The sequence below is a fragment of the Phocoena sinus genome, chromosome 5 (assembly GCF_008692025.1).
Source record: "Phocoena sinus isolate mPhoSin1 chromosome 5, mPhoSin1.pri, whole genome shotgun sequence".
NCBI classification, from domain to species: domain Eukaryota; kingdom Metazoa; phylum Chordata; class Mammalia; order Artiodactyla; family Phocoenidae; genus Phocoena; species Phocoena sinus.
Window position 1 is genome coordinate 89,875,342 of NC_045767.1, and position 22,287 is coordinate 89,897,628.

A 22,287-nucleotide genomic window follows, 5' to 3' on the forward strand; every position below is an offset into this window, starting at 1 on the left:
ATTTTACTGCATTTTATGCAGTTTTACTTTAGCCTTTTACTTTTTAAAAAAATTTTTATTGGAGTATAGTTGATTTACAATGTTGTGCTAGTTTCAGGTGTACAACAAAGTGAATCAGTTATACATATACGTATATCCACTCTTATTTAGATTCTTTTCCCAGATAGGCCATTACAGAGTATTGAGTAGAGTTCCCTGTGCTATACAGTAGGTCCTTATTAGTTATCTATTTTATATATAGTAGTGTGTATATGTCAATCCCTATCTTCTGATTTATCCCTCCCCTAGCCTTTTACTTTTTAATTTTCTTTATTTAGTATTTTTAAAAACAAGTAATGTCCTTTCTGGCTTATCTATGTTTTCATCATTTTTAATTGATTTTTTCTCTTACATCTCGTATTTAAGTGGGTTCATGGTAGGTACAGAGGAATGACTTGATATTTCTGCAAAGTGTATTAACGTAAATACATGAGAAACGTTTTATTTGCTAATAATTTGGGGGCATTACTGCACCATTGACCATCTTTGCAGAAATACATACTTATTCTTTAGTCTATTTATTTATTGTTTGCAAAGGTAGAGTGGGTATATTCTGCTAAAAATCTTCAAAATCAATGACTGGAGATCATTTGTAGTGAGTTTATCCTTCCTATTAATTTTTAAAGCTAAATTGTTTTGTCTTTAGATCCTGAAACTATGTTCTTTACCACCATTCATGAGATATAGTGATCATGAGTCAAACTAGCTGTAGACCCTAAAGGAAAGCTGTGGTTTTGTTACATAATGAAGATGATGGGGAGGAGGCTTGGGAAGTTACAAGGACAAAGATGATACTTAATATTTTAGTGAATAACTAAGTGTGAAGCCCTGCCCTAACAGCTTTACTTATCTCATTTCTCACAGCAGTCACACAATGATGCTTGACAGTTCTGCCTCCTATCTTACAGATGAGGAAACTGAAATCTAGTGAGATAACCCAAGATCATTCAGGTATGAAGTGGTAGGTGGAGTTCAAACCTGAATCAGTCTGCCTTTGCAGTTTAGACTGGGAACTGTGGCAAGACAGTGTCTCCCTGTTACAGAAAGAAATGCCCTCTTCTGGGATGTCCTGTCCTTCCCACACTCCTGAGTCCTGGGGTGATGTGCTCCCACCAATCCTCAGGGTTCAAAGCTGAGGGTTGCTTTTCTAAAAACTACCCTGGGATGACACATTTTAAAAACAGAAGTGCCCCTTTTCCTTCTCATACCCCTAGCATTATTGCCACTTTCTGTCTCTTCAAGTTCTGTGGGATGGACTTAGGCAAAAAGCCACTCCCGTAACCTCTTATTTTCTTTTTTTTAAATGTTATTTAAAAAATATTATGATACAACCTCATGTGAGAAGAGGAGACACGGTCACTTTGTTTGAGCCTCTTTAGAGAAAGTCCAAGTAGCAAATGAACTTGATACTATTTCACTCTGTAGGAGGAAATAACATGTTTCCATTACTCAGTGATGAATCTAATGATAAAATCTCGATTGAGCCAGCTCTATATTTTGTTAACATTTTTATTGCTACGTGCTCCCAATACAACAAACAGCATCAGTAGTGTACACTTCGATAAAAAGGAATTTTTAGCTTAGTAGAAAAGGAAGCTCAAAGATCAGAAGTGTAATGAATATATACATCTTTATGGGAGGTGTATGTGTGTGACCAGGTTTCTCTGTGTTCCCCTGTGGACCAGATGCATGCACACGCAAGCAAACTAGAGGAGAATTTCATGCTCGGGAAATTTTTAGGGGAAAAAAATGACTTCTATTTGAGGTTCAGGGATTGTTTTACAATCTGGAATTCACCTAATTCATTTGACTTTCAAAAGTCTTGCACCAAGTAGCAGCGATTCTTTAGAGGTATAGAGTCAATAGGTGAAGCTGTTATTTTTACCATGGTTAAAAGGCAAACGTTCTTGCACATTCTGTGCTTTGAGAAGCTAACATATCTATATTTTAGTTTGCATAATGTATTTTTAGACAGTTGAGGAACTGACCTCCAAATCATTGTGCTGTCAACACTTATCTTTCTTTCTTCTTTTAAGTGTAATTCATGAAGTATTTATCTCCTTCACATCTTTCTTGGTGTTTTTAATTCCCTATTTCATTAAACAGCTAGCTATCTGAGCCCATACTATTTTGTTTTGTCAAAGGGGAAAAAGTTACCAACTTTGCATCAACTACTCTAAAAATGCAAAATTTGCATAACATCAATTTTGTTCAATTTTAGCTCTTTGATTTGGCTGCTGTAGTTTGCTTAAATTTCTCCTCTATGTACAGAACAAAGCATGCATCTCTAATTATGTCTCTCTAGTTTACCAAAATATGTCATTGATATTAACGTAAATATTTAGTACATAAAAATACTATCAAGAAAAAAAATCAACTTTTAATAAATATCTTCAGTTCTGAATTCTATATACAAGTACTTTACATCTACTCCCTGGAGAGAGCATTTCTGGCTTCACTGTGAGTAAGGTGATCACTGACATAAATTACTAGCACATTACTGCAGTCAGATGCATGGTGGTTGTGCACATGTAGATATGAACCATGAGGAAAATAAATATTGCAACCATTAACAAATGCTTTCTTGAAGCTGCTTCCAGAGCCCTAAAGCCCTGCTATAATTGATTGTTATTTCTAGTTCAACGATGCTTTTCTCAGCTACTGACATACAAACAAATGATCTCAGTACATTTTTCCTTTGTTAATAATTACAGTACATTGAGTATACCTGTTTGTATATGTCAACAATGGGACAATTAAAAACAACACAGGAAAGCAGGACAATTCAATGGTGTCTACTGAGGCCCTGGTAAAAGGGTTTCCATTTTGTCCTGCACAGGCTCATTTACTGGTCTCTGTTCCCTGTGACTGCAAGTATACTAAGACACCAAACTTATTCCTTTTTATTTAAAGTATGGAAGGTAATAGGTAAGTTGAAATCTCTATATCTGCAGCTTATCTGTTTTTTATCTTTTTCTGTAATTTAGGTGTCACATTGTTGATCAAACAAAACCACACAACAAAACCCTTTGTATTGTCAGTAGCGGTGTTTCTAACTTCTTTGTAATATTCTGCTTTGAAAATCAACTCATAGAACGTCAAATAAGGCAATACTCAATGACAGGCACCTAGAATATCCAGAAATGTAATATAGTAAACAATCATTTGAGAACATATCTCTTAAAATAATACTGATTTCTGCAATATACAGTATTTACACAACAGCTGCAAATTTGCTCATACAATATTTCTAATATAGATAAATAGGAATACAAGTCTAAGAATTCTTTGCTCCATTTTCAAAACCTTTTGTTAAAATGTAAACCATTGGCACCTCTTTTTTATTTTTACTGTAACTTTTTTAAAACAACAACAAAAAAATCAGCTGATATGCACAATTGATTCCAGTCCCTTTTCTGCTCTAGAAAATGACCAACACGCTTAGCAACTTACTTTCCTTCGGTTAATAATCTTTGGTGCTTTCTTCCAATGAATTCTGGTAAATGAGTCAATGCAGAACAAAAGGAGGATGAAAGCAACTAGAAAGTGAACCAGCACTTTTTGTTCTTCCACGTACAGATAAAATGAGTTGATGATTTATGGAGATTTCCACTTTAAACAAGCTGTATGCACCACAGGGAGAGCGAGCTTGTCCAGATTTTCCGTTGATGTCTAGCCTTTTGGCTTCACTTTCTCATCTTTCCAATGTGGATGATCTTAGCGGACGTCTCTTGTCAATAATCTTTTCATCTTTCTTTGAGGTTCTTGCCTGAGAAGAAGCACCTATGGAATCACTGGCTGCAAGGAAGGGGGCAGCAGCCATTTGTGGAGATGAACTGAGGTGGCCACTCTCGGTGGGTGGGGAGGCCAGTCTCAGAGTCTTATTTTCTGCTGGCTGAGCTCTCCTCTGGGGTAGGTTAGCACCACTGGATTTACTGTTTGGCCTGAAAGCAGCATGTGCATTTGGACCTCCTACAGAAGAGATCCTGCTCAAAGATTTCTTCTTCTCAGCAGGAGTCTCTAAATAGTAAGGAACCAAAGATGTAGGCATCATTAGAGATTCGGGGAGGTCACTGGAGTTAAAGGTAGCATCATCATGAGTTTCAGCAGCTTCTGGAAGGTACGGTGGTGGCGGGGTGCTGCTGCGCTTGCTACATGACTCACAACATAACTTGTTATAACCTGGTATGGAGCAGTATCGCGCCAGCACCTCCATTTGACAGAATATGGATTTATCTCCCAAACATGGCTCATCTGCAAAGATTAAAAGGCAACAAAATGAGACATACATCCAAACATAAAAGGAGGACAGGGCTTCCCTGGTGGCGCAGTGGTTGAGAGTCCGCCTGCCGATGCAGGGGACACGGGTTCGTGCCCCGGTCTGGGAAGATCCTACATGCCGCGGAGCGGCTGGGCCCGTGAGCCATGGCCGCTGAGCCTGCGCGTCCGGAGCCTGTCCTCCGCAACGGGAGAGGCCACAACAGTGAGAGGCCCGCGTAACGAATAAAAAAAAAAAAAAAAAAAAAAAAAAAAGGAGGACAACACGGATGGAGCTAGAGGGCATTGAGCTAAGTGAAATAAGTCAGACAGAGAAAGATAAATACTGTATGATTTCACTTATATGTGGAATCTAAAAAACAAAACAAACAAAACAAAAAACAGAATCATAGATACAGAGAACAAATGGGCAATTGCTGAGGGAGGGGCAAAACAGGTGAAGGGGATTAGGAGGTACAAACCTCCAGTTATAAAATAAATAGGCCATAGGGATGTGACATACAGCATAAGGAGTATCGCCAGTCACATGTTAATAACTTTCTATGGGGACAGACTCATTGTGGTGATCATTTCATAACGTATGCAAATACATTATGCATAGTGTATGCAAAATCACCAGGTAGTACATCTGAAACTAACATAATACTGTATTTCAACTATATTTCATTTTAAATATAAAAATAAATATAACTAAAAATGAATAAAAGGAGGGAAGAAGCTTAAATCGTATATGAATATAAAAAATTTTAAGTAAAAGCTAACATTTATGGGAGTTGCCACATTAGACTTCACGTTTAAAATATGAATATTAGGATGAATTTACTAAAATAAGTATTCTCTATGTGCAAAGCACTTGAATTGACCAGCACTTTCACATCTCCATCAAGAGTCTTCAGATCAAGGGTAATTTTTTCTTCCTAGTAGAAATACATATCTGATTTTAGAATGAGAAAACAGAATTAGTTTTACCATATTTTCAAGATATAGAGGGCACTGGTTTTTTAAATTTTATGATACTTCTTTCTTTATAATAGAGTAGCCTATATATTAAATTTAAATTTAAAATCAAAATAAATACTAAAGACCTGTTGGAACATATTAAATCTTAAAGCTATATTGCCGAAAGAAAAATCAAGATACTATTTTGATTTGGAGAACATTCTCCAGAGTGAAGGCAACAGTTTCATGTTTACCATTGAACGTTATCAGGTTATTTGTTATTCGAAAGCACAAATCTGGGTAAAGGGTGAGAACTTTCTTATGAACAATTCATGGTTCTTTAATTTCATTGAATTGATAGTACTTTAAAGAGTACTAAAGTAACACTCACAAAACACTTGGTAGGTGTGTGTGTACAGACTATTTCTATTATTTTTTAATTTTATTGATGATAGGTTATAAGAATTAGATTTCAAAAAATCCAAACATTGAGCTCATGAAAATGTTAGTTTGTATTTCTTTTCAGCCATTCCAGAGCATATCCTATGCAGAGAGCCCATGCACACAGTCCAACACAGAATACTGATCCCACATCCAATTAATAAATGCAAAGAATTGTAAATTGTGGCATTTATATGATATAGTCACTTAGAATTACAATGTAATATTAGGTGATTCTACATTGCTAGGTAAGGAACCTGCTATATAACTTGCCAAAGAAATTAAATCCCTTTTCTAAAGTTCGAGGGGAAAAATAGAGGGTCAGTTGTCAGGGCCAAAACATGCTAAACTTACCACCTTTGTTAGCGTTATAATGCCATGCCCACTTCCCAAGTTGTGGAATGACTTGTATTTCCCTCACATTTACACATCTATGATACAGTATGATGTGTTTGAATAATTCATATTAGCTAAGATAATAATCTAATTAGGTTGTAAATGCCTGAGAATCACATTAATGGGTTTCACCTCAAGTATCAATCCCTTTTCCTATCTGAATTATTTTTTCTATTCCTATAGCTTTCTATGCCTATAACATTTTCTTTTGGCTTAAGGAAAAGTATCAAGCAAATTCTTGCTGACAGTTGGGCATATTTGCAGAAATATATACCTCTACCAGTTATTAAGATTAATAAAGCTTACTCGAAAAGTGTTTAACCTCCTGACAGTAATGCCTAAGTAAGAGTAAAATACTATGGTGACAGGAAATGTTATAGCTCCTAACTAGGTAAATTTGTTCTTTTGGCTTTTACTTGTGATTTGAAGTTTCAAATATACTTTCCAGAGAAAAATGATTAAATATGTAAGTCCTTTGTCTCCCCCTCATGGTCATACTTGTTCATGCCACCCCACATTTCAAAGGAAAATGTACAAAGAAATATTTTATAAGGTTTCTTTGGAAGAGTAGACAGACAGTGGGAGGATAGGAAGAGAGAGAGGGAGAGAGAGACAGGCACAGAGAATCAGAGGGGAAGGGACACGGGGGCTGGGACAGAGAGAAGGCAGGGAAGGCAAGAGACATGGGGAGATGGAGAGACAGATGCAGGGTGGCAGAGACAGGGAGGTGGGCAGGGAGGGTGAGGAAGGACAGAGAAAAGTGGAGGAGAAAGACACTGACAGACACATGTGCCAGAAAAGGGGGAAGGAGGAGTGTTAGAAAAAGAGGGAAATAGAGAAAAAGGAGAGTCAGGAAGAGATGAGGAGAGAAAGAGGAAAGGGAGAGAGCAGGAGAAAGAGAAAAGAGGTAGAGGTAGGGAGACTGGGGGGGGGGGAGAGAGAGAGAGAGAGAGAATGAGAAGAAAGAGGTGGAAAAAGCACGAGTGATATACACAGAAAGTGAGCAACATACAGACAGCAAGTGACAGCAAGTCAGAGACAGAGAGCGAAACCCACAGAGGAAAGGAGAGGAGAGAAAAGTGGAGATAGAAAATGAGACACAGGGCTTCCCTGGTGGTGCAGTGGTTGAGAGTCTGCCTGCCGATGCAGGGGACGCGGGTTCGTGCCCCGGTCCGGGAAGATCCCACATGCCGCGGAGCGGCTGGGCCCGTAAGCCATGGCCGCTGAGCCTGTGCGTCCGGAGCCTGTGCTCCGCAACGGGAGAGGCCACAACACTGAGAGGCCTGCATACTGCAAACAAACAAAAAAAATGAGACACAAAGGACACAGACAGATGCAGAGAGAGACAGAAAAGGAGGAAGAAGGAGACAGTGATAGAAACTGAAACCACCCAATATATGCTATTTGTTTTACAATAGCAAATGAAATTATACAGATGTCCCCTGACTTATGACGGTTCTACTTACGACTTTTGGACTTTATGATGGTGTGAAAGCCATATGCATTCAGTAGTACTTTGAATTTGGATCTTTTCTGAGCTAGGGTCCCAGTCAGCCAGGCGACCACGAGGGCAAACGAATGACACACTTATAACCATTCCGTACCCAGACAACCATTCTGTTTTCTATCTTCAGTATAGTATTCAATAAATTATATGAGTTATTCAACACTTTATTATCAAATAGGCCTTGTGTTAGATGATTTTGCCCAACAGTAGGCAAACGTAAGTGTTTGGAGCACGCTAGGCTATGGTGTTCAGTAGGTTAGGTGTTTTAAATGCATTTTCGACTGACAGTATTTTCAACTTAGGATGAGTTTATCAGGATGTAACTCCATTGTAAATTGAGGAAGATCTGTACTTTAAAGAAAAGAGACTCCGCTTTTGCAATATGGCAAGAGTAAGGCAAATTTTAGCATATGCACAAGGTATCTATTTTGAAAGCACGCTGTTCAAGTCTATGAACATGGATGAGCAGGTATTGGAAGTGGCTTTGTGAGTGACATTTATCATCCACATGCCTAAACTGAATGGTTTTAGTAAAGTATTGCCAAACCTTCTGCATTATTATGCCTTTGACAATGATGTGAAGTCATAAAGAAAATCAAAGAGAGAAAACACGGAGCTCCTTCTAGGAACACAAATTGACAGAAGCTACATATACATGACACGGCCCTCACCCCAGCATTACTGCCTACCGGGAATCACAGAGGCCGCAGAGGTTATGATAACTAAATGGAGGGGACATTGCCGCAGACACCCATCTTAAAGAACTCTATTAAGCTAATATCTCAAGGGTGTTTTCCTTTAGTCATTTTTCAGTAAGCAAATGGAAATTCCAGAGCTTGCCCAGAAAGGAAGTTCTGCTTTTTGAGGCTCAAAAACCATGATCAGAACAGTGAAATCAATCAGTGTCACACCTACCATTACAGGGAGGCAGCTGACAGGCTCGGACAGACTCAGGCTTTTCACCATCGCAGTGGTCACCCGCCCTGCAGAGGACCTGCCTCACCTCTGTCCCTTCGCCGCAGGTTACTGAACACTACAGAAACAAAGGCTGTGATTATAGATGTTTATTCCACCAGGACTGTCTTTCTTCCTTTCCCCATGTGCACACTCAGACACAAACATGAACACACGAGCACACACGCATACACAGCTCTGGAGTTCTTTCTCTATGGCCCAGTGTTACAGTGACTTGGGAGACAGAGAATCCTAGCTTTACCCTGGGAGCATTGTTCTTTCTCTGAAAGCTTCATAGAATTGCTGTAGGACTAAATGAAGGCAAAGGAGACAATGTATGTAAAACAGTTACGCCTGGCATATAGTAAGCATTTGATGCCAAACAAGTCATTGTTATAATGTAACACCTTCTGTAGTAAGCATTTGATGCCAAACAAGTCATTGTTATAATGTAACACCTTCTGTAGTTCCTAAACGCAGTAGTGGAGCCCGTTTTCAGAGAGCCTGTCACAGATTGAGCTTCCCATTCTCTCACCTTCCTTACAAATGGTGAATTTACTGACATGCTACGTTGGTTAATTAAACCTCTTTGGAACTACTATTACTCTTTTCCCACAAATTCATTTCTTTAAGGAATGGGCTAACTGCTCTAAAACTAAGCCCAGAAACAGCCGTGCTATTGATCTAGGTAGGAGCTGTAGAGGAGGGATGCTTGTTCCAGGACTCTGAGGGGAACAAGACATGAGTTATCCTTAAGGTCCTGTGCAGGTCACTTTCATTTGCCTGTTCCTTCCCTCCTGGGCCTGCTCTCCACTCCCTCCTTTGTCGTCTGTCTACTTTTTGCTGCCCTTTCCTCCGATCCACTCTACTATCGCCCCCTGATTCTTCATTTGGAGTTTTTAGATATATCAAAGAACTGTGGTTAATACGGGCAATGAGACACTGATTAAGCCAGTCACCAAGCAGACGTCATTTGGACAGGCACCGACTGGGCGCTGGGGAAGCAAAGCACCTGGTTTTATGAGAAATGCATGGACTAGTGGCAAGCACAGGCTCAAAGACAGGAGTTACAGTACACTGCTGTGATCAGCAAGCCACTGGAAGGCCTCTTTGCCTTTGGAATGTGGAGGAAGGACTGCTGGGAAGGGCAGCCCTGGAAGGTGGTATTTTGGACCATGGAGCTGAGCCTTGATGGATGAGGGGCAGATGGTCACATAGGAGCAGGGGGAGGGGCAAGCCAGCCAAAAGGGAGGAGGCTCAGACCAGCATGGGCTTTGAAACAGTAAACAGTTTACTCAGACTGGGACAAAGAGTTAGAATAAAGGAAGATGAACAAAGAAGAGTTATCATGGGATTTATTGTGGTTGTCATTTTGCAATGTATACAAATATCCAATCATTAAGTTGTACACCTGACTCTAAGGTAATGTTACATCAACTACACTTCAACAAAAAGAAAAAAAAGAAGCGTTCCTGTGGTGTCAAATGGGGCAGGGCCCTGCATTCAAGGTCAGGGGTTTGGAATGTATCCAGGAGGAAAGGTGCAGTCCAGAAAAAATACCGGACATCACATCAGTCACTTTTCAGAAGCCTCTGTGTCACAAGATATCCAAACGTGGTTTGCCCCCATCAACTAATCTTTCATGCAAACACTGTTTTAACCTGTGAGTTTTTCCTAATACCTACAGATGCGTAATGCTTCCAAAATATGTGACAGTTTCGCAATTCACACAAAGCCTACCTGATACGGAAGCCAAATTAAAATATACTTCACGTCCTTACCCCTCACCCCCCCGCCCCCCCCCGCCCCCGCCAACGCACACAGAATTCGCACACCCACCTCGTTCCAGGGCCCCGTTTTCCACTGGGCCGGGCAGGGCACTCTGTTACAAGGCCGGCGGCTCTCTGGACGGCCCCCTATGCAGTACTTGCTGTGCACCGAGCGGTTGGTGCCATCGTGGGACGGCTGGAGGCAGCGCACGGCGCGGAGCTGATAGCCGGAACTGCCGCAGGTTTTGGTGCAGTGCTCCCATTCTTCTGTCGCCCAGCTGAGGATGGGGGTTAAGACTGAACTTGGCGACCGGGTTGCGTGGTGTGCCCCTCCCTGCACCGCAAGCCTAGCTCTTTCTGCCCTCTGAATGACGTGCCCCCGCTCCACGGGGCAGGTTCAGAAAGACGGGCACGTCAAACAAAAAGTCTGAAAACTTTCTAACAGTCATAGGCGGGGCACGTCTATTTGTTATGCCCTAGTATTCTGTCTCCCAGTGACTCTGAAACAACCTTCTCTTTTCCAAAAGGATCATCCTTAGAGGGTTTCTGAAACTCATCTTAAAGTTGTCCCCTTAGGTTCAGGCATGATGGTAGTTTCCCAAAATAGCACCAACTCATAAAGAAGATGTGGCACATATATCCAATGGAATATTACTCAGCCATAAAAAACGAAATAATGCCATTTACAGCAGCACGAATGGACCTAGAGATTATCATACTAAGTGAAGGAAGTCAGAGAAGGACAAGTATCATGATATCACTTATATGTGGAATACAAAAATATGCTAAAAATGAACTTATTTACAAAACAGAAATAGATTCACACACATAGAAAACAAACTTATGGTTACCAAAGGGGAAAGGGGGTGGAGGAGTTGATAAATTAAGAGTTTGGGATCAGCAGATACAAGCGGCTATATATAAAAGAAATAATCAACAAGAACCCCACTATATAGCACAGGGAACTCTGCTCAATATTTTGTAATAAACTATAAGGGAAAAGAATCTGAAAACGAACATATATATATATATATATATATATATATATATATATATATATATAAATAACTGAATCACTTTGCTGTCTACCTGAAACTAACACAACATTGTAAATCAACTATACTTCAATAAAAATAAAATAAAATAGAAACCAACTCATTATAATAAATAATTATAAAAACCAACTCATTAAAATAAATAAAACCAACTAATTCTCAGTCATATTGCCTCACGGTGTTAAATATCTGAAAGGAAATTTAAAAAGGCTCCATCTGATGCCTGCTATGACAAGGTGATCTGGTTGCTGCTGCTTTTTCATTACCTCATGAGTTTACTCATGTTTGAATATTCTAAATGAGATCACCGTTCCATCTCTATGCTTGTTGCTGTGAAGGCTACCTGACATATCCATCATGTTTGGAAAATTCAGTTCTTCATATAGGCCCTTATTGGACCTGATGAAAAGGTAAAGGTTGTATGCATCTGGGCCTGAGCAGAAACTGCTTCCATGAATATACCTGATAGAAATATTTCCAAGGAATTTATTTTCAAAAAGATATCCTATGGGACATTCCCAAATTCTATGTCCAAATTCGATGTCAGTGCCCCAGCCCTCTCCAAATTAGCTATGGATACAATATGACAGACAGTTCGTCATTGCATATGTCCCAAAGGGTTGTCACCATTGATTCCAACTAGGTAATCAATCTGTTAGTATGTAATAGAGGCATTCTATTTATCCTTTCCAAAGTTACTTTCCCTGTGCAATTTTTTTTCTTTTTGTATGTATGGAGCACCAAAATATAAACAGGTTAAAACCTTGGCAGTCTTTGCTATTCAGAGTTTAAGACTGCCATAGGTTTTCAACTGGCAGTAGAATGAATTGTGGCAACTAAGAAATTTTACTCAATTTTGAAGGCTTCCACTGTGACTCTCACTTAAAGATAGGTGTTAACATGAGAAGTATATACTTCATAGTCATAGATACTTTCTGTTACCTTATTCCCTCCTGAAATTCCCAGAATGACAATAAAAAAATACATAAAATGGCATACACTCGTAAAGTGTTCAGCATGATGGTTTGATTTACATATATTGTGAGATGACTACCACAACAGGTTTAGTTACATCCATCGTCTCATATAGATGCAAAGAAAGAAAAGAAAAAACAATTCTCCTTGTGGTGAGAACTCTCAGGATCTACTGTCTCCGTAACATTCCTATGTATCATACAGAAGTTTAATGCTGCATTCTATACACATGTGAACAGCCAGTGTTCACCAGACATAGAAAGTCTCTAACGCAAATGCTGAACGGAGGGAAAAAAGAAATAGAAGAAGTAATGCACAAAAAAGCAAATAATCTTTAAGAGCCTAAGAAAGATAAACGAATATATTACATCTTTGAAATAAGAATCAAATGTCTGGAAAACAGAACATCTGATAAACAAAACAGCACTTGGATGTTAACACTCTCTTGGATGTTAATGACATAATAGCAAAAATGGAAAAATTCAGCAGGAAGAACAGTAAATACCAGGAGAGAAAAGAAAAGAAAAGAATTAGATCTGTCTAGAAACCCTAACTACAAATTTCCCAGAAAGAATACTGAAAATCATAGGGGAAACTTTTCAAAGAAAAAATACAAGAAAATTTCCCAGAGGTAAAAGATATTAGTTTTGTGTTTTAAAAAGTCTACAAATATACAGCACAAGTGATGAGAAAAAATGAGCACAAAGGCAGTTTATCACTATGAAATTTCAAGACACTGGGAACAAAATGATCCTACAAACTTTGAAAGACAGAAAAAAAAAAGAGGTCACATAGAAATAATTGAGAATTAGAATAGCAAATGACTTTTCAAGAGCATAACTGGAGTCTAGAAAATAATGGAGCAAGTTTATAAATTCTGAGAAAAATATATTATAGGTTGGAATGGTATACATACGTGTGTGTCCAAATGATCAAGAGTAAGAGTAGAAGAAAGACTTCTCATACACCCTTATACTTTAACCTATTATATACTTTTCTTAGGTGTATAGAAGCTTAATTCTTATATAAAATTTTCCCTTTGTATATAGTTTTTTCATGAAATGACTGAAAGATATGCCCTACCAGAATGAATGAATACTCTAAAAGGTAAGAAAAAGAATGCAGAAAACAGGAGGTCCAATACAAGAGACATGCAGTAGGAATCCCTTGGAGGATGGTAAAAAGAAGCCCCAGGAAGGAAGCTGGGTAGGAGCTCAGGCAGGAGCTAGAACACAGAGAACTCTCTGGGACATGTCTCTAAGAAGACACAAGGACAGGATACTTGAGTGCGTAGCATTTAGAGGAGAAGAGTTTGGGGATGAATTAGTGAAAAGTAGTAGAAAATGATACATAAAAATCAAGGCATTCACTAACTCTAGGAGAAACAAAGTTTAGTAAGAAAAGAAACAGAAGCAGAGCATGCTAAGTGACTCAACTCTCAAGAGAGACACATGTTGTTAGAATAATATGAACTCTGAATATCAGTATCAGTATTGATACACACACACACACACACACACACACACACACGCACAAATGAATTTATATATAAAACAGAAAGACTCACAGACATAGAAAACAAACTCAAATTTATGGTTACCAAAGGGGAAAGAGAGGGAAGGAGGGATAAATTAAGAGTATGGGATTAACAGATACAAATTACTACACATAAAATAGAAAAGCAACAAAGATTTACTGTATAGCACAGGGAACTACTGATATATTCAATATCTTGTAATAACCTACAACATAAGATAATCTAAAAAAAATACATAACTGAATCACTTTGCTGTACACCTGAAACTAACACAATATTGCAAGTCAACTATATTTCAATAAAAAAAGAGAAGAATAAATAAAAGCAGTTATTTTTGAGAAGCAGAGATATGGGAAAAAAACCCACAGGACTACAGCTTTATATAATTCCTGTGAAATGATCTGATCATTGTAACCAGGTATATGTATTAGCTTTGACTAAAAATTAAGTTAAAACTAAAAAGAGCTAAAGACATTTAAATCCTTTTTATTTTGTCCTCAGTATATGATAGTTAAAATAAACACTTACAGTGGATGTGTACACTCTTGAATATTGCACATTCTTCTAATAGGTTTTGGCTTTTTGTTGGCCTCACAGAAGCTACGATGAACCATTTTATTATCACTTTTCCTACGGCATCCATATTTAGTGTACTGGAAACCTGGTAAGAGAAATATATTTCTTTGGATTTAATCACTTATTTATTCCATCATACATTTGACCATTCACTCATTCATTCATTTATCAAATATTTATTGAGTCATAAGTCAGGCACTGTTCTAGGTGCTGAAGTTTCAGAAGCATATTAGTTAAATAAAAATTAAATAAACAAAAATCCTTTATCTTTAATAAATATTACAAAGTATTAAATAGCAACTGCATGCTTGTTAATAAGCTAGACCCTGATAAATAGTCTCCTGTGAGAGTCAGATATGAAAACTATGGCGACAATACCCAGTGACATAGGCTTCTACAGAAAAGACATATAGAAAATTGTAGGTCTCTTTGAATGGCTTTTCCCAACAGACGGGAAAGGATCTGTTCTTAAAAGCCTTGAATGTCAGACAAATGTTTGGACTTTATCCAGGGAGTTACTGAAGGTCTCCACAAGCACTGACTTAGACGTTTAAAAAAATATGTGTATATATTTTTTAATTGTGAAAAATTTCAAATCTACAAAAAACGTGTAAGGAAAGCACAATGAACATGTTACATGCCTTGCATCTAGATTAACTTTGTGTTACCATGTCACCATATTTGATATATATTTATATATATATTAATTATAATATATAATACACATACTATATATACATTTATATATAAAATGTTGCTGAACCATTTGAGAGTAAGTTGCTGACATCCTGATTCTTCACTTCCAAATACCTCAGCTCATAACAAGCACATTCTCTTACATAACCACAGTATAATCTTAAAATCAGAATATTTAACACAAATATAATACTATTATCCAGTATAAAGATGATATTCAAAATTTATCAATTGTCCCTAGAATGTTCTTTATAGAAATGCTTTTCCAATCAATGATCATGCACTGCATTTAGTTTTCACAGAATTAGTTAGGAATAGTTTCTGAGCCTCTTTTTATCTTTTAATATTTTTGAAATGTATAAGCCAGCTGTTTTACAAAATGTCCCACAATTTGGGTTTCTTTGTCAACTAATGATTAGATTCATTCAGGTTTTCACTTTGGGCAAGAATATTACATAAATTATGTTGTGTCAAATATCATATATTAACGCATATATGTGGAATCTAGAAAATGGTACAGATGAACCGGTTTGCAAGGCAGAAAGAGAGACACAGACGTAGAGAACAAACATACGGACACCAAGGGGGGAAAGGGGTGGGATGAACTGGGAGATTGGGAATGACATATATACACTAACATGTATAAAACAGATAACTAATGAGAACCTGCTGTATAGCACAGGGAACTCTACTTCACTTCTCTGTACAGCAGAAACTAACACAACATTGTAAAACAACTATACCCCTGTAAAAAAAAGAATTATGTTGTGTCTTTAGGGTAACACATTAGGAGACTGAAGGATCTGAATCAGGGAAATAATATAATTCTATTCAAATTCATTCATTCTTCCATTCAAGAAAGATTACCCTGGAAATAAACGAAGAGAAGAAAATCAAATTTAGTTGGCTAGTTAAGAGACCTTTGCAATAATCTTCCCTTCCAAAGTTGTGAAGGAAACCTGGTGAGGGAGGAATAGATCTGGTAGATAACAAAAAAGTGTATCTGATAAGTCTTGTGACCAAGTAGATGTTGACAATACAACAGAAGGGAGGATCCAAATTATATAAGCATCTTGTGATGAATAAATTGTCATTTAAAATAATTATCTAAAAACATTTTATGCCCCCTCTGGAGAAAAAAAAACTTTAAAAATACATCCTTGAATTTAAAATTATGAAATATTTACCCAGGCATTCCCTATACAAACAACAAAATAATTTCTTGTTCTCAATTATTCAGTATCATTGTGAGAGAATTCTGTCTAGGCCAGTTCCATTCTGGAGCATTTGTTGTTCTGAGCTAGAGGAATGGATGATGGCAGAGATTGAGAAACTCTGAGAACAGCTTAATGGATCTACTCTAGAGAGAGCAGAGAGGCGGCAGAATGCAGTACAAACATGTATGAAGAAGCCAGACTACCTCCCTGGGTTTGTATCTCATGGCCCCAGGCAAATTACTGATCTTCCCTGTGCTTCAGTTTCCCTATCAGTACGACAGAGGTAATAATAGTACTGACCTCATAGAGCCATTGTGAGCATTCATCATTAATATGTAAAATGGTATCTGGTACATAGTGCAACTAAGAGCTCTTTCATTATTAACGCTGAAAAGAAATGCATAGGTATGGAAAGTAAAAGTGGAAAAGAAGAAAGACAAGAACCAGAGGACACTGAATTTGGGAGAGTCTGGAAAGAGTAAAGTGACTAAGGGTAACACTACATGGATATGAGACAAGGAGGAAAGGCAAGGGGATTTTTAAGAAGGTCTACCACTGTTATGAATGGATTCCTATCCTTTGTAGATCCTGAGATTTCAGTCAAAATGCTTTGTATTATTCAGTTTGGGTTATAGTTGGTGTTTCTCAGATTGTGGCCTCAATTAGAGATAATCCTTAAGGCAGAAGGAAGAAGATTGACTTTTATATGAATTACATTTTAATATAATAAATGTGTTCAATTGTTACCTCCACCACAGGGTTTGGAACACTGAGACCAGCTCTTCAATGCCCACTCAAAAGTATCTAATTCTTCCTGGATGACATTGTTGTTGTTGATTGTAGGTGCAGAGTCCTCATGGATGATGTACTTATATGTCAGGCTAGAGCGCGTATCATTCTCTTGAGGTATAATCTAACATACACATGAAATAGATATGTAAATCACCTGAGAGAGTATTAAATTTGAATGAAAAAATTACAAATATTTCAGAAAGTGTATCTTATTAAAATTGGAAGACTTTCCAGTAGCTTCTAAAAATAGAATGTTTTTCTATCACTAAAGTACAGGTATGCCCTGTTTGAGAAAAAAAGAAAAAAGCAAATATATAAAATATCTTGGCATTAAAAAGTAAAAAAAAATCCACCGAGGAGTAAGAAAAAAATTTGTATTATAAAAATAATAACCTTACAATAAAATTCACCACAAATTTCCTCAAGTTATATATCTCCTGAGTGTACTTAAAAATTATTGTTTGAAAGACTGTTTTGTTACGATAATAAAGATAATAATGTTCCATCCAGAAAATATAGACATCATGGAAAAATATAAAGAAAATAAAAATCATCCATAATTCCACTAAACCAGAGAAAACTAAAGTCACTTTTATTATTTTAGAATATAGCCTCAAGATATCTGCATATTATCTGTGTGTGTGTGTGTGTGTGTGTGTGTGTGTGTGTGTGTACACACATACATACTTTTCTGGTCTTGCTTATTTCACTTAATGTGTCACACACATTTCCCAAGACAGTAAATATTCTTTGAAGACATACTTTTAAATGTCAGCATAGTGTTTAATCCTAGTGTGCGTTATTTAATCATATAAATGAATATTTATATTTTATCCCCAGTTTTGTGATGATTTCTGATTCTCTTTAGTATGCTAAAGGGTACAAACACTTTTTTATAGCTCTCATAATAGACTAGTGAATGGCCCTTCAGAACAGTTAGAACAATTATTACTTTCACGATGAAAGTATATGACAATGCCCCCATTCAGCACTGCATATTATATCACTTTCCTCTTTGTTAACCGAATGGGCAAAAGATTGTTGTCTTAATTGTTATTTATTTGATAAATAGTAAAGTTTAATGGTCCCTTGTATTTTGCCCACTATGTGTTGCATGCTCATGTTAAGTCCTCTTTTTTTTATTGCTATACATACCTTTTTTTCCTAAATAATCTATGCAATAGGAGTATTAATCCTTTTTATAAGAAACTTTGCAAACATATTCTGTTTTTTATTTGATTTTTAGTTCATTAGCAAAGCACTCTTTTTTAAAAAAATAGTTTTTAATGACTTTCATGTAGCTTTTATAGGATTATATCAATTACACAAAAGGAGAAACATGTGCAGTTCATTAGTGTTTTAAACTAAACTTTTAGAAACAGCTTTTGTTTGATACTAAACCCGCTAGGATGAAGGATTTGGTTATCTGGGTTCTCTTTTTTCCCCCTTAGTCTTTGTTTTTAAAACAGTATTAAAAATTGAGCATCAATCCCTATATTGGCCCTTATATGTGGCCAGATGTCTAAGGTTTCAACCCCAGATGGCCTAGCTGCCATGCTCTGGGGCTCCGAACCTGGGGTTCCAGTCTTTCAGAGAGGAAAAGAAAGGCCATGATGACAGAGCACAGCTTGTCCATAACCCCTGTCCTAGCTACACATTTCCTTCTTATATCGCCAGCCCACATGGCTCCCTGGGGTCACACTAATATCACTGGCAAAGACTTAAGGTAGGGCTCTGAGGCCAGACACCTGTGCTCCTGGAAAAGAACTCTCTGTCATTACATACGAGTAAAACAGAGCTTCTGATCTCCAATCGTTCAAACTTAAAATAATCTAAATAAAAGTTTGATTAATGTATATTTTCCTATAAAGTTATCTAACCTAAGGAAGAGAATGAGAGTCTAGAAATAAGCCCACTTAAATGTGGACAATTAATTTCTGACATAGATGAAAAGGCAATTTAATGGAGAAAGGACAGTTTTTTCAACAAATGGTGCTGGACACTGTGGTGGCTTAGAAAATGTGTCCACAAGTCTTTTGACACTTTCCCTCTCAATAAATGGAGCTTAATTCTTCTCCCCTTCAGTGGGGGGCTGGACTCAGTGACTTACTTCTAGTAAACAGCAGCAGATGTGAAAGGATGTCACTTCTAAGATTAGGTTAAGACTGACTTTTGTCTTGGCTGCACTCTCTCACTTTCTCAGTCACTTGAATCACTCACTGTTGGAAGCCAGCTGTCATGTGGACAGGACACTTAAGCAGCCAGTGGGCTCATGTAGTAAGGAACAGAAGCCTGCCAACCACCATGTGAAGAAGCCTGGGAGCAATCTTCCAAGGCCTTTCAACAACCATGTGACTGAGCTGGGAACTGAAAAGATTCTCTGCACTGGAGCCTTGAGGTGACTGCCGCCAGAGCTGAGAGCATCCTCATGAGATTCCCTGAGCCAGAACTAGCCAGGTAATAAGCTACTACCAGATACCTGACCCAGAGAAACTGAGATAATAATGTTGCTTGTGTTCAGCCACCAAGTTTGGGGTAATCTGTTATGCAACAATAGATAATATGGACACCCATATGCAAAACTAAGAACCTAACCTAGACAAAATGTATATAAAAATTAGCTTAAATGGTTCATAAATTTAAATGATTAAAATGTAAAATTTACCAAAAAAGGAAAATATTTTGACCTTGGACTCGGCAAAAAAAAAAAAATCTTATATAATAAGAAAGTCTTTATCCATAAAAGGAAAAATTGATAAATTGGACTTCAATAAAGTTAAAATATTTTCTTTGTGAAAGACACTACTAAGAGAAGGAAAAGAAACTACAGAGTAGAAGAAAATATTTGAAAGCCACATTTCACAGAGGACTTATATATTGAGTGTATATAAAGAACTCTGAAAACTTAAAAAGAAAAAAGCAACCTACTTTAACAATGGGCAAAAGATTTGGACACTTTATCAATGAGAAATAATTTTCAAATTTAAAAAAAGACTTAGAACTGAGTGGGAAGATTTGATTTTAGATTAGTATAGTATTTTTACAGGGAATCCAATAAATACTGGTATACAGAATCTAACAATATTCAAATTAAGTTGATGGCTTCTGCTTTCGTCCATGAGGAAGTAATAGAGTTGCCTTCCTGATATTAAAAACAATAAAACTGGATAGAATATTTGAGGGAATTTTTTCTGCGATAAATAACATGGCAAAGGACAATGATCCCTGTGAAAAGAGTAACATGCCAGGCGGGTCCTGGCTTCCTGACAGGGCCACGTCTGGACCCTGGTACTGGGAGCTGGAGCCCAAGCCAAGACAGCAGTCTCACTGAACTGAGGAGGGTAGAGTTCTGGAACTTTCAGGGCAGGGCACTAAAGAAAAGGGGGCTTTATGGAGGGTGGTCCAGAAAGCTGCATGGGTCTGAGACTGAGGTCTGGTCCGTGCATGCCCAGGCCAAGACACCATGATGTCTGTGAATGAATGGCTGCTGCAGGGCTGAGAGCAGCACAGAGATACCTGAGGACAGGCAGGGCTGAGGGCCCTAGGTGTTCTTATGGCCTCCTTAACACTTCAGGTATTCAGTTAAGGCACCAGAAAGCCATGCCATAAAAATAAGAACAAAATTGAAATACACCAGCCCTAAGAAAGGATAAACCAAGCCTCAAAGGATTAGTGGGAATGGACAATAAATTAACTACCAGACAGATAGTGCTTTTAAGGAAGGCAACATAAACCAAATGCCCTACAACTTATCATCTATACTGCTCAGTGTACAATAAAAGAGTGTAAGAAGTATGAAAATCTGAACCGTAATCAAGAAAAAAAAAAAAGCAGCCCATAGAAGCAGACAGTATGAAATCTCAGGACTTAGAGGAAAAGTTGGACATAATGAGTGCAAATACATGGACATCTCAGCAGAGAAATGAAAATTATAAACAAAGAAAAAAGAACCGAATGGAAATTCTAGAAAACAAAAGTACACCATCTGACATGTAAACTTTACTGGATGGGCTCAATGACAGATTGGAGACCACATAAGAGACAGTCAGTGAACTTGAACACAGTTCAACAGAAATTATCCAATTTGAAGAACAGAGAAAAGACAAAGACTACAAAAGGATTGAACAAAGTCTAAGACACTTGTGGAACAATTTCAACCGGTTTAACATACATGTAAATGAGTCCCAGGAATAGAAAAGAAAGAGATGGGGAAAAAAGCATAAACTTGAAGACATAATGGAAATTTTACCTCAATTTGGTGACAAACATCAACCTACAGAGCCAAGATGCTTGGTGAACCCCAAGCCAGATACATACAAAGAACATCACAAACTAAGCACGCCACAGACAAACTATGAAACAAACCAAACCAAAACAAAAAGGAGAAAACTGTAAAATGCAGCCAGAGAAAACTGACACATTAAATGCACAGCAGTAACCTAAATGAGGTTGACTTCTCATCATAAATAACAGCTTCAAGAAGACGAATGCTACATAAATGAGTCAAAGACAGCTCCTGTATATTGGGCCCTAGGTTGCTTATTTATTCACAGCAAGTTGAGACCCACCCATTAGCTCTAAAGCCAGCTGGCACCAAACTCAGATTTTCATATATCCAGTTGTTTTAAATGTAGCCCAAAAAAGTAGATTTCTAGCCATCTGGAGCCTGCTGCTTGCTTTGCACCTCAAATCCACTAATTATAAATAAGACTTTGTGGCCATCAGGACCCCAAGCTGCTGCTGCTACCTTTTGGAGTTCTCAGACCCAGAGTCTCCCCGCTGTGCTGCTGAGTGACATCACCTAGACACATAAACCCCTTCTCGAGTTCCCCTTCCCTCACGAGTTACCTTGCCCTTGTCTCCCTCCTAATGGTGGCCGCATAAGCAAACCTGCTAAGGTACCACCCAAACAATATGTGTGGGTGCTACTGCCACCTCATGGTCGTATCTATTTCCTAGATCAGCCCCCAAATTCCTGGAACTCCCTACAACAACAGAAAAACATCTTTAAAGTGTTGAGAGAGAGAAAAAAACAAAACAAAAACTAGCCACTCCCAATTTTATATCTAGTGAAGATATCCTTTAAGAATGAGGGTGAAATAAAGATGTTTTCAGA

At 37.7% G+C, this 22,287-nt stretch overlaps 1 protein-coding gene across 3 annotated transcripts in view; it reads right to left on the bottom strand.

The window, feature by feature from the left end:
* Positions 1–1,539: 1,539 nt before the first annotated feature.
* Positions 1,540–22,287, bottom strand: part of ADAMTS3 (ADAM metallopeptidase with thrombospondin type 1 motif 3) — a 293,136-nt gene continuing 272,388 nt past the window's right edge. For all 3 annotated transcript variants that reach the window (XM_032633548.1, XM_032633549.1, XM_032633550.1), the window contains 5 exons: positions 17,127–17,292; positions 14,419–14,551; positions 10,394–10,601; positions 8,516–8,633; positions 1,540–4,293 (listed from right to left, as the gene is read on the bottom strand). In XM_032633548.1, coding sequence (XP_032489439.1) covers positions 3,734–4,293; positions 8,516–8,633; positions 10,394–10,601; positions 14,419–14,551; positions 17,127–17,292 — 1,185 coding nt within the window. In that variant the 3' untranslated portion in view covers positions 1,540–3,733. The remainder of the gene's footprint in view (positions 4,294–8,515; positions 8,634–10,393; positions 10,602–14,418; positions 14,552–17,126; positions 17,293–22,287) is intronic.